Source organism: Podarcis muralis, chromosome 10, assembly GCF_964188315.1.
Source record: "Podarcis muralis chromosome 10, rPodMur119.hap1.1, whole genome shotgun sequence".
Taxonomy (NCBI): domain Eukaryota; kingdom Metazoa; phylum Chordata; class Lepidosauria; order Squamata; family Lacertidae; genus Podarcis; species Podarcis muralis.
Genome location: NC_135664.1, coordinates 46,340,783 through 46,358,835, shown reverse-complemented (window position 1 = coordinate 46,358,835; position 18,053 = coordinate 46,340,783). Strand labels below are relative to the sequence as shown.

Here is an 18,053-nt window from a genome sequence, read left to right as displayed (position 1 = left end):
AATGCAAATCTGTTCCTGCAGAGGAATGTCCAAGTTCTACTGTAAGGACATTTCTGTTACCAGTCCAGCCACACTACATATGTTAATAAACATATGCAAAGGCAGCTCATACAGATACTACTTAAAAGCTAATCTCTCGGGTCTTTGCTTACATGGAAGATTCTCTTATCTCTTGCTGATTTTAGCTATCCCCTTATAAATTATTATTTATTTGCAAATGTAACAAGGAAAGGGAAAAAAGATAAAAGCAACAAGGTAAATTAAAGTTGAAGAAAAAAGAGGAAAAAATAGTATACAAATAATACTAATATCAACAGTAGATCACCATTGGTAACAAATCTTAAACATGCAAGTTAATACATAAGTGCTCCAGATATCCACACAAAGTTGGGGCAGTGAGATCTTAAGACCATTTTGTAATAGACCCATGTCTAATTCTTCCAACTCCACCATAAACTGGGGCAAGCAATATTCAAAGCAGGGCCACACCATACCTTATATATTTTTTTAAAAAATATGGAAATGCCAAGCGTTCCCCTCTAGTTCATATAAAGGAATCTATGCATTCATTATTCCTAACCATCCCTAACACGGAATATGCGTCCCCTAACCCCACTACAAGGATGCAGGTGGCGCTGTGGGTTAAACCACAGAGCCTAGGACTTGCTGATCAGAAGGTCGGCAGTTCGAATCCCTGCGACGAGGTGAGCTCCCGTTGCTCGGTCCCTTCTCCTGCCAACCTAGCAGTTCGAAAGCACGTCAAAGTGCAAGTAGATAAATACCTTCCGGCAGGAAGGTAAACGGCGTTTCCGTGTGCTGCTCTGGTTCGCCAGAAGCGGCTTAGTCATGCTGGCCACACGACCAGGAAGCTGTACACCAGCTCACTTGGCCAATAAAGCGAGATGAGCGCCGCAACCCCAGAGTCGGTCACGACTGGACCTAATGGTCAGGGGTCCCTTTACCTTTACCTTTTAACCCCACTGCAACAATGGAAGCTATTTTCAGTAGCCGAGACCCCTCAAAACTTCTTCGGGAGTTGCAGCCAATAGGGACAATAGTATACGTGGAGAGTTAACTCTGAGGGGAGCGAGGGCTGCAGCGCAGCCTCCCAAGCAGCAGGGGCCGCTGCGACCCCGACCTTGCCCCAGTCCAGTCGCGGCCGAACCGGAAGGGGGCCGGGGACGCCGGAGGTGAGGTTGAGTTGGGGGCGGGCCTAAGGGCGGGACCTCTCCGCTCCCTTTATTACGGTCCTGGGGCAGCTGCCTCCCTTTCGCCTGCGGGTTGCAGCTGCTTCTCTCGAGGGTGTCGCTTCCCTGCGCGGGACCACGATGGCCGAGGAGGATCCTTTCTGCCGCTACCGCTCCCCTCTCGTCTCGCGCTACGCCAGCCCCGACATGGCTTTTAACTTCAGCGAGAGGAAGAAGTTCAGCACCTGGCGGCGCCTCTGGCTTTACTTGGCCAAGGCTGAGAAGGTGGGCGCGCGCGGGTTCGTGGCTGTGCCAGACAAGCCCATTAAGTGGAGAGGCCCCTGTCCACCCCCCACAATGCAATGGGGGTTGGGGCATTTGCAGTTTTACTGACCCTGCCACACACACACACACACACACACACACACACAGCTAACAGACCTCCTTCTGCGCAACAGGTGAAGGGGCAACATGCCTGTTCTGTTTGACGCCACTGTTTGCATACCTACATGTCCTTTATACTTCTTTCTCTCTCTCTGTGCACATCTGCCCAGTTTTGTTAATAATGCACTAGAACTGGAGAGTCGTCCACTGAAGCTGAATGGTAGGCAGCCAAAATTAATCCCCACCCCCTGCCTCTACTCAGTACAGTGGCACCTTGGGTTACAGACGCTTCGGGTTACAGACTCCGCTAACTCAGACGTAGTACCTCGGGTTAAGAACCTTGCTTCAGAATGAGAACAGAAATGGTGCTCTGGCGGGGTGGCGGCAGCAGGAGGCCCCATTAGCTAAAGTGGTACCTCAGGTTAAGAAAAGTCCTCCAGAACGAATTAAGTTCTTAACCCGAGGTAACCACTGTATTAGGGAATTTGCTGCCACAAGAAGGTAGTGATGGCTGCCACTTTAGGCGGCTTTAAAAGGGGGTTTTACCCATTGTTGAGTTTTACCCATTTACCCAGACATGGCTGTCTGTGTATTCAGGTGATATTGGATGTATTGTGGCCTGAAGGATCCGATCAGATATAGCACAGCTTCGAATATTGATCCCCAGGAAATGAGAGCAAATGTGTTGTTACGCTCGCATCTTATTTGTAGGCATCCCAAAGACATCGGGTTGGCTTCTCCAAATTGTCGTGTTTTGTTAATAACGCTTTATGTAAGTTTTTGATACTGTTGCACAGTTGTAAGGCTATATTGTGCATAGCAGCAACAGTTGCTCAGAAGCAAAATAAAGGGAGCATCACCACTTAGAGAGAACTATGATCAAGCAGTATACAAATTGCAGAAGTAAAATCGTTGCACTCGACTTCTAAATTTAAATGGTTTTTTTTACTTTTGTGCAACACTGTAATGTGTGGTACTTATGTCTAGTAAATGTGCTGTGGTTCTTCATTTCTCATCAGATTCTAGGATCCTATTCACCTGGAAAAGGTATTTGGCTGAGAATTCCAATGTAACTTTTTCATAGGCGTTTGCTCATATTGCAAGTGTCCATTGTTGCATCAGGATCCTTATGCAGAGTTACATTTTTGCTATTCTCATCTGATTACAACAATATGACAATGGACATTTGCTAAGAAATGTACTCTAGAAATGTACTCAGAAACATACTGTCTCTGATCGTGGAGGCAGAACATATTCATTGAGGCTAGCAGCTATTGATAGCCTTTACCTCTATGAATTTGTCTAATCCTCTTTTTAAAGCCACCAAAAGACTCTTCTCTTCTGATTACCATTCTCGAGGTCACTGCAGAGGTGGTATGTTGTAAGTGTGTGCATTTCAATGCAATTTATCAGTCACCAAGGGGATGGAAGCAATATTCCGAACATGTTGGTTGCACAAACCTCTGTACGTCACTCTAAACCATACAGAAGATACAAGGTTGTTTGCTTAGCCGTAGGTAACATTTCATATGCCCCATCAGCCCAGAGGGGATTGACCCTGACTATCAAGCAATAGCACTTTATCTCATGTGTATTATACCTCACAAAGTGATTTTGTCAATCAAGAATAAACAAAGTGGATTTTAGCTTCTGATCCAAATGTTAAACTATTACAACTCTTAGTGGGATTCACTTACCCTCAAAAAATCTTTAAATGGTACCATGTGGTCCTTAAAGTATCCTGGATCCAAGTTTTTCGGAAATTTCTATATTTTTTTAAATTTTTATTTATTTCTGACAACCCAAAAGTATTAGTAGCAGGGTGCTACATTGTACCATAAAGAAACAAACAAAGAAAAAGAAATTGTAACACACCAGTATACATTGAGGCATCCATGTTTCCCAGGCTAGCATGGGTGGTGACTATTGCATGTATGTTCAAAGCATAAGAAATAAAATCCTGCCAAATGATGTAGAAGTGTTCTGGGTTCTCGCATTACTCTGGAGACACACAATAACCAAAAGTCCATAAGTTCTTATACCACAAAGACCAATGTAGATTTTTTCTAAGCTTTCCATAGCTAGATTATTGAAATCCTAGCACCAGCTAGGATCCATGTCAAAAATTCTTTAGTGTGACAAGCTTTCCTATTATCAGCCCGCAAATTCATTAGTGACAGTTGTGGATAAGCCTGAGCAGATGATTTAATTATTTTAAGTATTTCTTCATAAACTTGGGATCAGAATTATGAGAGCAGAGGGCATTCCCACCAAAGATAGAAAAATATTCCCCGGAGCCCACAGGCCTGCCAGCAATCCTGTATTGATTGCGGTATAATATGAGGCATCTGCACAGGTGTACTATTCCATCTGTGCACAACTTTGAGCATTCCTTCACAAATAATGGAACAGATTTGTGAGGCTTAGCTGACCACAGTGATTTCCATTCAAATTCCTCTTTTTGAACATTTAGATCTTTCTCCTAGTAAAGTATAAAGCGAACCAAGGGACAAGTGGTGTGCTCTGAAAGTTCTGCATAAATAATAGAGACCAGTTCTTTATCTCTGATAATAGAGACCAGGACTTGTGTTGATATATAATCAGCACAATAACTTTGAACCTGGCCCAGGAACATGTGGGAAGCCAGTGCAGATGTTTTAACAAAGGTTGTCATTTGCTGAAGTACATCATAGTAGCTATGAAGTTATGCCATATAAAGTTTTAGAGTGTGTGATTTACAACAAAGGGCTCATCTATGCTTCTCTCCACTTTTCTATTTTTTTTTTAATTATTAATTTTGTATACCACCCTTCATCTGTAGATCTCAGGATGGTTCACAACATAAATTATAATATAAAAGACACAAAATACATAATAAAAATAAGAACAAGGAAACCCCCAATATTCCCCCTTTCACAAAAAGAGCATTGGATTTCAAGGCAAAGTTCTCTTTCCAAGTGCTTGCCCTCCCCCCCATGCCGCTTTCTCTGTGACAACCAAATATTTATCGCTACATAAGAGCAAACGGCAAATGGGTGAGGGTCTCTAGATCCTTCATCTTATTATTATTTTATTATATAGCAGTGTACATACTGCTTTACCAAGTCACATAAGCAAAAGTCAGTTCTATCTAAACAGAACCATGTTTTCAGAAAGCATGGCAGATGTTGTAACATATCTTGTGCTTTAATGTGAGTTGGGGAGCCTGTTATTTTTATCCGTATGTTCACATTCCTGAGGAGTTACAACTCTGGCCTTGATCTTCAGCTGGAAATGGAGAGACAGACACACAGCACCTGTTCGTTTCAACAGGGTTCTGTCAGATTGCTACTAACAATCCCCAATAGATAAAAAATAAAAATTATTATTATTAATAGATCTCCCTTCAGTCCGACATGGGATATGATTAGATTTCTAGTTGTAGGGGATTCAGTGTAGTGAAGAGTGCATAACATTTATGTGTTGTTTGCCTTTGTTTTTATATAAGCAACATTCCTGCTTGTTTTTTAATTTAAATTGCATTCACTGCGAACAGCAGCAGAAGGTAAACGAGGCACCTAATATTCTGCAGGCGGGTTAGGATAATAGATGTGATGTTACATACAATCATGGAAAGGCAAAGCACAACTTTATTTTTCCTCTTAAAAATTGAAAAAGGTGTAAAAAGACGGTTATGGAGACTTTGGTCAATTACAGTAAATTCTGGGTAGCACTTTCAGAAAGCCTAGCAGAGTCAAGTACAATGGCTTCCTTTAGAACTCTGAAAAAATCCTTCATACTGTAGAGCATTGTAGTGCCTTTTCATACAACTGGGTTGACATTCAAGTCTGAGGCAACTCCAGTCTTTTTAGTCTGCTGTCTCTTTCCGTTTTTAAAGCTATTTGGGACACTTACTGTCAGAGACAAAACTGAAGTAACTGCTTGAATATAGAAAGTAGAAAATGAAATAAACTCTATAGTAAATCAGCCAAATTCAAAAAGAGAAATTACACAGTTCTTTTACGTTTTTATTTAAATCAAATTGTTGTGATCTATAAGAATAACATTTTTTCTAATATTAATTGCAATGAGGTGTTCCTTTAAAATTAACTCATTCAGAACAGTAATAACCTTAGGACTTTGGATTTTAACCTCAGTAGTTAAAAGCTAATCTTGCATAAACTGGGCTTTGTGTCACCCTTCCCTGATTCTGAAAGTTGCATAAGAATAAGATCCTAGTCGATTGTGTAAATTCAGTGATCTTACTAGTGGGGGTGTCCTTGAATAGGGGGTCATGTGTTAGTTAACTTCAGGTTTTTCCCTCCTTGTAGTCACTGGGTCTACCCATCACAGATGAGCAAATACAGGAAATGGAAGCAAAACTGGACAGCATAGATTTCAAGATGGCAGCTGAGGAGGAGAAGCGGTTACGTCATGATGTAATGGCCCATGTTCATACATTTGCCCACTGTTGTCCAAAGGCTGCAGGAATAATTCACCTTGGAGCAACTTCCTGCTACGTGGGAGATAATACGGTAAAACAGTGTTATGAAATTGTTCTCCATAAGCTGGACTAAATCACTATACAGTGGTACCTCGAGTTACAAACGCCTCAGGTTACAAATGCTTCAGGTTACAAACTCCGCTAACCTGAAAGAGTTACCTCGAGTTGAGAATTTTGCCCCAGGATGAGAACAGAAATCGTGTGCCAGCAGCGGAGCAGTAGCAAGAGACCCCATTAGCAAAAGCACAATTCTAGTTAAGAACAGTTTCAGGTTAAGAATGGACCTCCGGAACAAATTAAGTTCATAACTAGAGGTACCACTGTAATGGTTCTTTTCTATCCCTGCATTAGTATCTGAAATACCAAGCTTCTAAAGTATCAGCAATTTTTTCTTTATTAAAAAGATGAAGATAACTATTGTATAGCTAAAAATTCAAAACCCAGTGAAGTTCTGAGTGAGATAACCACCCCCTCTCGTCTCTTCATTTTCACCCTCTTGGGTGGCACAGAAGTAATGCTGATCCCTTGAAGCACAAGTGAATTTTTGAGTTACCAAAATAAATGCTTGTGCACAAGAGACTACTTGATTCCTTGGAACACAAAGAGAATATTAGTTATACCCATTTGTCTTTATGGAAATTGCAAATTACCCTGAAAGGAGAGTGTAGATAAGCATGTGAGTGTTGAATAAAATTGTGACTGATGACTGACTGATTGACTGTTTTATTCCTTTTTCTGTTAGGACTTGATAGTTCTCCGGGATGGATTCAACCTGCTTCTTCCCAAGGTAAGACACACAGTTTTTAAGAGGTGGGTGCTATTGATTCCAAGTGGATGTCTGCCAGAGTTAACTAGAAACAATTAGGAGCTGCCAAGACACTGAGAAAAAAGTAGTTATTTTACAAGGCACCTGATCAGTATTGGATTCCAGTTGTGTTCATACAGAGTTAATAATATAACATGAATTGATTTTATGTATTGTATATGCTGTTGTTTTAAACTTTTATATATATATATTTAATTGTTTTCATGTATTCAGTTGTTTTAACTGTTTTATATATGTCCTGTTATAAATCCCTCACTCTGCAAGGGTCACACCTAAATGAAATAACTAATAGTAGTAGTTCCAGTTGCAGATGGGTAGCCGTGTTGGTCTGCCATAGTCAAAACAAAAAAAATTCCTTCCAGTAGCACCTTAAAGACCAACTAAGTTAGTTCTTGGTATGAGCTTTCGTGTGCATGCACACTTCTTCAGATACACTTCTTCAGTGTGTATCTGAAGAAGTGTGCATGCACACGAAAGCTCATACCAAGAACTAACTTAGTTGGTCTTTAAGGTGCTACTGGAAGGAATTTTTTTTGTTTTTAATAGTAGTAGTAGCAGCAGTAGTAGTAGTAATATAGAGGCATCATATTAAGTTATATATTTTTCTCTCCAAGCATTTTACAGTTCTTCTTGGAGAATGATTCAGACTTGACTGTCAGATTCTCTCTTTCTATGGAATGAAGAACCTTGTATTCTGCCCTACCCTTCTTGAAAGGAGAATTGGATAAAAATGTAAATAATTATTTTGTGACTTCCCTCGTGTTTTCCTTCTTTCATTCAATCTTGCTAGCTTGCCAGGGTGATCAGCCGTCTTGCAGACTTTGCTGAGAAGTATGCTGACTTGCCCACCTTGGGCTTCACTCACTACCAGTAAGTAATTCATACAAATACTCATTTAATTCTGTGGATGCTGCTCCCATTTCTACCCCATTTCTTTTATTCACCCTCAGATCAGTGACCTTTAATTGCTACTGTGCAAGATTAAACTCCAGAAAACTAAATGAATCACGGCTATAAGATTCTGAAAGAAACTGTGATAGAAATGCTTGCAAAGCATCAAGTGCAAACACTGTATAGTAACATGAATGAAGCTGTACAGGCTTATTCTTGAGTCATATTCTGTGTTCTTTTAGGCCTGCCCAGCTGACCACTGTGGGTAAACGCTGTTGTCTGTGGATCCAAGATCTCTGCATGGACCTCCACAATCTTGAGCGGGCACGAGATGAGTTGAGATTTCGTGGTGTGAAAGGCACCACTGGTACACAGGCCAGCTTCTTGCAGCTCTTTGAAGGAGATCATGATAAAGTACGTATCCCCAGCAAGTGTCAGTTTTGAATTGCAGTTAGTTTGGGAACACTTGACTGTTGTATTATGTAGTGGTAATCACAGGCTGCCATTCAACATAAACTTCCTGAGCAGTAGTGGAAGAAACTATTGAAACAGCATCTAATAGCAACAAAATCCCACATCAAAAACAGTAAAAAAAAAATAGTTCTAAATCAGCAATCAGAATATCCATAAGGTGCACCTTATGCCCCAGTCAGGAAACTAGCAAAGTTGCTTCCTGGGACATTTCACTCTAGGGCTTTTGCCAATATGAAATTTGCATGAGACCTACAGATGAATTTTGATTTCTGTAGGAAGCAGACAGCAGATTGAGCATAGGGCAATATAGTGATTGCATCAGCAAAACACCTATAGTGCTCAGAATGGTGCAAGAGACACAATCATTCCCACTTCAGCCACTGCATTCTGAGTGAGGTTCCTATCATATTTTTCCCCTGAGGTGGAGGAGCTGGACAGGCTGGTGACTGCAATGGCGGGATTTAAGCGGTATGTAAAAAAACAAAAAATCCTCTCCTTCCTTGCCTTTACTGCTTTAAGAACACAGAAATCTGCCTTTATACTAAGTCAGACCATTGGTGTTGTCTTACACTTAGTACTGTCATATCTGGACTAACTGACTGGCAGCATGGTCTTCCAGAGCTTCCAGCCTTACTTGGAGATATCATTGGTTGAAGTGTGATCGTATATGTGCAAAGCCTGCCATTAAACTGTGGCCCTTCCGCATTCTTAAGATGAGCACCTCTGGACCTATGTATAAATTTGGATTCTGCTCTGCAATTAACATTCCTGCTGTTGCTGCTAACTGCTAGGACCTATTAGGGGAAAGGTTGTGCTTACATAATCTACTCCATGATGTAGGTTTGTAATGGAACTTCCTCCCATCTTAGTCCTTTGCAGTTTTGCTCTTCTCCATGTGAATGCATGTCCCCCCCCTTTTTTTTTGCTACCCTACTGCATGTTAAACTGAATTGTACAGTCACACAAAGAATTTCTCTAGATTGTTTCAAACTAATACTGTACCTTCACTGGATCAGGAAGCAGATATAAAATGAGGGACAAGGAACCAGTTGATGTTGTGTGATATTCATTCCTTGTTGCATGCTCTCTCAATCTCATTTATAGGCTCTGTTAAACTTCATGATGCTTTATCTTTGTGTTTGGTTTCAGCGCTTATATCGTCACAGGGCAGACATACAGTCGCAAAGTGGATATTGAAGTTCTTTCTGTTCTGGCCAGTCTAGGGGCATCTGTACATAAGGTAAGAACTACTTCAAATTCTATATTCAAAGGCACCACTGAGAATCAGGGCTCAGTTGGATGCCTTCTTGAATTGCACAGCCACATAAATTATTTCTTTAGAGGTTTCAAGCTTTTAGAAACTGTGGTCACATTCTGATGTTTTGCTTTTCTCCTGTGTTTAACACAGATTTCTGTAGTATACCGGATATCTAGGAGATATCCTAGATCTATTGAATTATAGATGGCTGAAAAAGTGAAAGCGAGCCAGTCCACCATTCCTGCTGCTGCACCTGCACTGCCTTGCCTCTCTCTGCCAGTAAGCAGAAGCAATGCACAGTGTTCGGAAGTTGGGAGAGTGACTCAGGGGGGCAGACATCTGGGGAAAAAAGACTTTGGCAATCCCACCCACCAGTGAACCCAATGTGTTTTCACTACATGTGATTTTGGCTTTATGTGCTATCCCCAGAATGTAACCCTAGCATAAGTTGAGTGTCACTTGTATAATAGGCTTGAATTCAAATCTGTAAGTTTTGGGCTGGGGAATATGCTTATATTCAGAATTTCTCCTATTTCCTTTAAAATAAGATGATGAATTTTTTTAATACTATTTCTTTGTATCATAGACTCAGGGCTAATTATGAAATCTTGCATGTAGTAAGTCTGTGTCTGCATCTGAAATGAATTAATCTCTTTTTCTCTCCAGTGGTTAGTAAAATGAACCAGCTCCAAGATTTCTGATGGATATTAATGCTGCCCAGAAATAGTGTCTGAACTAATTAGAGTTGTTTTTCTCCAGATATGTACTGATATTCGCCTTCTGGCTAACCTCAAAGAATTAGAGGAACCTTTTGAGAAAGACCAAATTGGTAAGCAATGGCTGTAGAAACAGAATTTTGTTGTTTTTAAATTAACTTGTACTGATCGCCCTTTTGAAGTTGAATTATTGAAATTAGAATAAAAATGGAATATGTGTAAACGTGTCTCAGATTGGATCAGCTGGTACATTTACATCCCATTTTTATGTACAAGACAGTTAAGGAGTACATGCATGCATACAGATACCAGCAAATTAAATTTCTGAAGCTACTGCTTTGCTAGATATCCAACAAGTTGCTGTAAGGAGTCTGAAGCTGTGATTCCTCTGAGATAGTGAGATAATGGGCTGCTTTAGATGTAATTCCAAACTATGTCCTAATGCTATAAAACTGAACAGTCGAGGAACCTTGGCCTCACACACTACGCTCTGTCTTTGCATGCAGTGATTCCGCATTGCCTGTTCTGAGGCAAAGTGGAAATCTATATCTTACACTTGTGTTGCAAACAAAGAATTAAAACCATAGTTTGATCCTGGTTTCCAGTCATGGTTTGCAGGCAAAGTACAAGCCACAGTTTGTCTCAAGACTTGCTCTCTGGAGGGCCCCAGACTGAAATACTAAGGTCTTTTCAACCCCTTACTGACTTTTCTTTTGTTTCCAATACACCTTTTTTTAAAAATGTGATTAATTTATGTAATATATGGTATAACTGCTATAATTTTCCCCACTGGTTACTTTCAGTCTCCATCATGATTCTGTCTAGTTTGACTGTGCTTTATTGCTTAATTTTTGCCTTGTACTTGGTACTATATTGTATCACTTTAATAAAAATCCCAATAAAAATTATTGCAACCTCCTCCCAGAAACTACTACTATTATTTTATTGAATTTATATACTGTCCTATACCTGGAGGTCTCAGGGTGGAAACTATGGTTTATTCAAACCAAAATCAGTGTCAACAAGTCAGATTCAAACGATAGTTTCAGATCCCAGTTTGCTAGTTAACCTGGGGTAGAACAAACCACAGGTCCCCAAGTTTGAAGATAATGTGAAACTCTGGTTTGTTTTAAAGCAAGAGCATGAGTTTTCACTCTTTTCCCTTCTGTGCAAGAGGGAGTAGTGTGCAGGCCAAAAGTTCACTGCAACCTGTTCCCAGTCTACATTGGGGTAGGGAACCTCTGGGCCCCATGATGTTGGTGGACTTCCATCTCCCACCACCCTTGGCCATGCTTAGGTTGATGGGAGTTGCCCAAAACATCTGGAGGGCTATAGGCTCCCCATGCCTAGCCTTAAGGATAGTAATTTTGGTACAAAAACAGCTGCTAAATTTAACTAAGAACTTTAGAAGTAGCCTAGCTATGTTGTGCTCTGTCCAACTCACCCCATGGGCCACTAACAGGTAGGAGGCCACCCCTTTTGTCATCTGATGTCACCATGAAGTTATTTCTTTGTGCCCCAACTTGAACACCTGAATCTATACATTTTTGTGTGCAAGCTCTGCTATCTATTCAGAATTATTGTATACAGTGGTAGCTCGGGTTACGAACTTAATTCGTTCCAGAAGTCCATTCTTAACCCGAAACCGTTCTTAACCTGAGGCACGCTTTTGCTAATGGGGCCTCCCGCTGCTGCTGCACCACCAGCATACGATTTCCGTTCTCATCCTGGGGCAAAGTTCGCAACCCGAGGCACTACTTCTGGGTTAGTGTAACCCAAAGTGTTTGTAACCCAAAGCATTTGTAACCCGAGGTACCACTGTATTGTTGAGGATTGTGTTTGCTGATATCAGGAGCAACTTTTGTAGACGGTGAGAGAACTTTAGAAAGGCACACTGTGTTTAACATTTAACATGTTTAACATTCTTGTTTTTTATTCTTCCTCCTTCTCATTTGCACACTCTTCCGTCTCCTATTGCCCATTCCCCTCCCTCCTCCCATTGTACAGGTTCAAGCGCTATGGCTTATAAACGGAATCCCATGCGTTCGGAGCGATGTTGCAGTTTAGCTCGTCATCTTATGATTCTGATCCAGGACCCCCTTCAGACAGCATCTGTGCAGTGGTTTGAGCGCACTTTAGATGATAGTGCAAACAGGTACATTCCTGATTCTTGTCGCTAGGTCATGAAGCAGAGAGATTATTTCTTTGTTTTCAAAATACATTTAGAAACTGACAGATCTTTCTATGATATTGTGAACTACACCCAAAATATTAAACATACTTACTTGGAAGTGAACCTCTGTGATTTCAGTGGAACCTTTTTTAACAAGTATAAAATGTACAAGACCACCACTGAAGGATGTAATTTCTGAAAGCTAAGCTGGAGGTGCAGAGGATTCTTGCTCATTTTGCCTCCATAGGATTCATGTGTGACTCAGAACTTGGATTTGTGGATTATGACACATAATCAATGAACAAATCCATGCCTGCTTCTGTACTGTACTTAGGAGTTTTGACGTTTCTTTAAAACTTGACCAGCTACTTAGAGCAGCCAATATCTCCTCCAAGGCTACACAGTAAAGAATCTGTTTTAAAACGCTCCCAGAAAGCACCTGTATATCACAACATGCAGAATTGTACAAAGAAAAAATGGCTGTTCCCATGCAATGGAGGAAGTGTTCGGTTCCCCAAGTAGCTGTAAAATGTTGACAAAAGGGGCAGCCCTTGGACCATCTCATAAGCAGTTCTTTCAGTAAAACGGGGCAGATTTTTAAAATTTAAAACATCTATCCGTAAACTGGATGGCATGGAGTTAGTTTTGTGAATACACAAAACTGACACAGGACAGAACTGGGATGATCCATCCACCCCAACAAAATGTTCCTTAAAACACTGCCTAGTGTGGAAAATAGGAAGAGTAAGCAAATTAATGAGGAAAGAAAAAATAGTACTGAACTGTTTAAAAAGTCCTTTCTGTGGGAATGCTGCAACTTCTCCCTCCCTCCAATTCTGGTACTCTTGTGACTTTTTCCACAGGCGCGTGTGTTTACCTGAAGCTTTCCTCACTGCTGACATAATACTTAGCACCCTGCAAAATATCTCTGAGGGTCTTGTGGTATATCCCAAGGTAAGAAGATTCAGAGGACGTGTGAGCGGTCTCTTTCTCCTGTATTGGCGGTTTTCAAACTGTTTTCTGGGAAAAGCCTAGGGTCCCTTGGAAGCTTGTCAGGGTGTTCTCACCTGAAACACAGCTTGATTCCAGTTATCAGTCTTCCCTTCATAGCCACTGTGAGTTGAATATGTATTTTTAATGCACACTCGGTTAGCACAGGGGTGCCAGCAGTGACCAACAACCCTAGCCACAACTCCATGTAACTAAGCATAGACACACACACACACACACACACACACACACACACACACGGGCTTCCTTCAGAGACATGAGATGAGTACTTTAAAGACAGAAATTTCAAAAACTCTGCCATAAATCAGCACCCACTTCCAGCCCTGGGCATATATAAGGAAGGAGATAGCTCAGCTGGTAGAGCATGAGACTAATCTTGGGGTCGTGGGTTCAAGCCCCACGTTGGGCAAAAGTTTCCTGTATTGCAGGGGGTTGGACTAGATGGCCCTTGTGTTCCCTTTCAATTCTACAGTTCTATGATTCTAAGCTTTTAAAAACAATCTGATTCATGTCAACTGTTAAATTCTATTTAGCTGCATAGTGGAGGTTTTACAGATGGGTTGGTCACAGTTACTTCGAAGCAGATACCCAGTGCAGGTCCAATCTAATGAATGCTGGGCACTCTTAAGTATGGGAACCTCTATCCAAGGGATTACGATAGCAGTTTCAGGAGTCTGCAGCAGGTTTCAACTGTGCACATTTCCAATGGACTAGCTTTTATAAGAAGAACCCATCCCCTGAATAGTTTTTACTTCTCTTGTAATATTGAAGAAAAAAATCATTTAACACATAACTGTTTAAATTAATAAATGCATGTTTGGCATTTTAAAAAGTAAGAGCAGGCATACAACTCCCTGAAGTATGGTGGTGAGACAAAACTGACAACTTGAAGCATTTTTAAAATTTATTCATTACTGTGTTATTTTTACTGTGAACAAGAGAGGTAGCTGGCTTGCTTCACAGCGGCGAAGTTGTTTTGACTTCCTGTTTTAACATTAAATCTGTGTGCATCTGTAAGGAGACAGTATTTTTTTCTTCAGTTTTAATTAGGAATGAGTCTATTATTATTCATGAGGTGTAGCAGAGTTTGGAATGATATAAAATTTGAGGCTAATGAAGGACATGCCATCTAGCAGTAGAAGCTGCTTTCTAAATGATGAATCTGTTTGTCCTTGTATCCCAGTCTTATCTATTCTGACTGGCAACAAACAGTCCTTCAGGGACTTGGGCAGACGTCCTTCTAACGTGCTACTAATCTGGGACCTTCTCTATTCAAAGCGTGCACTTTTATTGCCGAACTGTTATCTCTCCCCTGAATAAATAAAATAATGAAGAGTAACATAGAAACTGGATTTTCCAGTCCATTTTGTAAATACTGTACTTATATTTGATGTTTGATTTAGGTTATTGCGAGACGTATTCAGCAAGAGTTGCCTTTCATGTGTACAGAAAATATTATCATGGCTATGGTGAAAGCTGGGGGCAATCGCCAGGTATGTACCTAACTGTAGGCTCTCATTTACAGGCCCTTAAAGGGACTTTTCAGGCCAGGAAGTAGAGGGGTTGGAAGAAAGTTATGACACCAGTATACTGGTATACTTTGCTGTTTCACAATCTAGCCCTATTGTTATGCACATCCTCTTTCTTTCATCATGTCACATATTTCTAAATTTTACAAGTTCAGCTACCAGGGAAGGCATTAGTTTTATTTTATCACCAGTTTTAGTGTCACTATATTAGTATTTAGAAAGCAGAGATGGAACATTGCAATGTGCCTGTCTTTTCCAAATTAATTATTATAATGCTGAACGAGGATGCTTTTGGAAATACCTTATAAAATTCAGCACTGACTAAGGTTGTTTAAACTGTGGTTCAGCAGTTCACTTCTTTACCCAAGATCCCTGCCGCCTATAGATTGGTTTTCTTAGTATCGTATGAATTTTTGCGATTAGACAAATTGTCACCCTACACATTTCTTTAAAGAGAAGTCTGAAATTATTTTTGTTTGTTGCATTGTTTGCTGCTAAAGGTAAAGGTAAAGGTACCCCTGCCCGTACGGGCCAGTCTTGACAGACTCTAGGGTTGTGCGCCCATCTCACTTAAGAGGCCGGGGGCCAGCGCTGTCCGGAGACACTTCCAGGTCACGTGGCCAGCGTGACAAAGCTGCATCTGGCAAGCCAGCGCAGCACACGGAAACGCCGTTTACCTTCACGCCAGTAAGCGGTCCCTATTTATCTACTTGCACCCGGGAGTGCTTTCGAACTGCTAGGTTGGCAGGCGCTGGGACCGAACAACGGGAGCGCACCCCGCCACGGGGATTCGAACCGCCGACCTTTCGATCGGCAAGCCCTAGGCGCTGAGGCTTTTACCCACAGCGCCACCCGCGTCCCTTTATGAATTATGAATTATAATTATAAATTATAATAAATTATAATTTTTATGAATTATGAATGGGCTGAATGATAAAAAGACCCACTGAAGAGAGAATTCAGGCATTGCAACAGTTCTGTCACACACAGTTCACATGTTGTTCATTTCCAGGTAGCCTAGCTCAGCCTCTTTTTGATGAGTTCCTGCACTCCATCTTAGGACCAAGACCAATTCAGACTTTCTATGGCTTAAATACTAAGCCACTTCCCCCACTACGCTCTTTTCCCTCTTCCTCCCTGACTATATTGTGACATTTTGGTTGGCCTAATGGATACAGCCCTACAATGGGTTTTGGATTTTTTATTGTGAGCAAGCCTGTATATGATACTTAGGATGTTTACCGTGTTTGCTGATGGTTTGTAATGTGATGTTGACTTCTTTTTCATAGGATTGCCATGAGAAGATAAGGGTTCTGTCCCAGCAGGCAGCTGCTGTTGTGAAGCAAGAAGGGGGTGATAATGACCTCATTGAACGTATTCGTGCAGATCCTTATTTCAGCCCTATTCATGGAGAACTGGAATCTCTTTTGGAGCCCAAATCCTTTACTGGACGTGCTTCCCAGCAGGTAAGAACAGGAAAGTTCTTATGAGGTTGCCGTGGACTCTAGTCCACCTAAAGCTTTATGTTCTCTACCTGTGACTGTTTCTTTCTTTGTCTTCCTTTGTAACATTTCTCACTCCGTTTGAAAATATTCATCTATTAATCCTTGTTTTAGTTTCTTCTGCCATAAGCTCCCCTGCGAATGAACCAGTTTCCCCCTCCTTATTCTATTTAGACATTTCCTTCATCCATTGCTACCCAACCTTCCTCTAACTACATATTCCTGACTTTTTATTTAATTGCCTGCCCCACCCTGTCTTACTGGTTCAGTGCAGATTGTAGTCCAGTAGCCTGTATCAGCCAGTTCTTCATTTACCAGTTAAGCAAAGCTAGGCTTTAACAGGAGCGGTTTGAGAAAGATTCTTGGCATATCTCCCATATCTGGAAGAATTCACTTTCTGTACTTCTAACATTTCCTTTTCGTTGTTAATGGTGTGCTTTGGGTGGGGACAAATCTACTCTTTGCCTTATCTGATTCCTGCATGTTCTGAGTTACAAGGAAGTGTGCAGAATAGAGTAATTGGTTAATATGCTAAGGCTAAACGAGTAGTTATTCTTTTAATGCCTTTTTCCTCCCTTCTTCCATAACAGGTAGCAAGATTCCTAAAAGAAGAGGTCCACCCCGTGCTTATCCCTTATAAGAGCAAGATGGATGTGACAATGGAGCTGTGTCTTTGAATTAGTATTCAATTATTATTTCATCAGGGTATTTGTGGGGAAGATAATAAAATATATTTCAAAACAGCCGTGATGTGTGAACTGAGTCTTTGAGGTTTCTGTGGCAAGTCTAGGAAATCTTAAGGACGTGTAACACTTCTGGGAGAAGGATATGCAGTTGAATTAAAGCTAAAACGTGTATTGCAATTGTCATGGGGCGGGGAGTTGGAATTTGCAAAAGCAATTGTTGGTTGAAGTGGGAGATCTGTAGTATAAAGTGTAGTGTTTCTTGGTGTACAGTGTCTTCAGCTTCCTGGCTATAAAATGGGAGTGGCTGACATACAAAGAGATGAAGCTATTGTATGGTTATACCGAGCTGCTCTGAAATTATAGAGGTTGGTGCAACTTCAAAGAGTTCATGCACACAAACAAATATTGGACTCTTGTTATAAATCACTCATTTCATTCATGGTTGTTACATTGTTCCTGAGGCAGGAATGTTAGAAATTGTTTTAAGCACAGGGTTGGAATCAGAAAGCAAGGGGGCATTTTACTCCTAGGGTTGCATTGTTTAGTAGAAGAGGAATGAATGCCTCTTCTCTCTGATAGAAGGGAATTCCTGCTGGGATGTGCTGTATGGTTCCCATCTCTCAAAACAAGAAATAATTCATTTCCCCATGAGAACTGTTATTCATATAGGATTTTATACAGATTTAATCAATTGATCAGTTAAAAGACACACAATTATGTATTTTATTGAGTTCGTTTTATAAGGGCCTGCAAGGGGCGCCAGAGTAGCCGGGAACTGCTGTAGGGAAAGGAATGTAGAGGAATGGAGGTGCAGAAAAGTAAATAGTCCGTAACATTCTTTGTCAGCAAAGTACGAGAGTAACGCGAGAGACTTATAGGAAGCTTAGAGAAAGAAACTAGTCACACTGCACAGCTGGTCTTGTTTATTTCCCT

The 18,053-nt window shown here is 40.9% G+C and overlaps 1 protein-coding gene across 1 annotated transcript; it reads left to right on the top strand.

Moving 5' to 3' along the window:
* Positions 1-1,233: 1,233 nt before the first annotated feature.
* On the top strand, positions 1,234-17,178 carry ADSL (adenylosuccinate lyase). The gene is made up of 13 exons (XM_028746502.2): positions 1,234-1,472; positions 5,882-6,085; positions 6,797-6,841; positions 7,671-7,750; positions 8,014-8,185; positions 8,667-8,713; positions 9,395-9,485; positions 10,263-10,332; positions 12,227-12,374; positions 13,256-13,346; positions 14,807-14,896; positions 16,222-16,398; positions 17,025-17,178. The coding sequence occupies exons 1-13, from the start codon at positions 1,329-1,331 to the stop codon at positions 17,109-17,111; spliced, it is 1,446 nt and encodes a 481-aa protein (XP_028602335.2). The 5' UTR covers positions 1,234-1,328; the 3' UTR covers positions 17,112-17,178.
* The last annotated feature ends 875 nt before the right edge of the window (positions 17,179-18,053 follow it).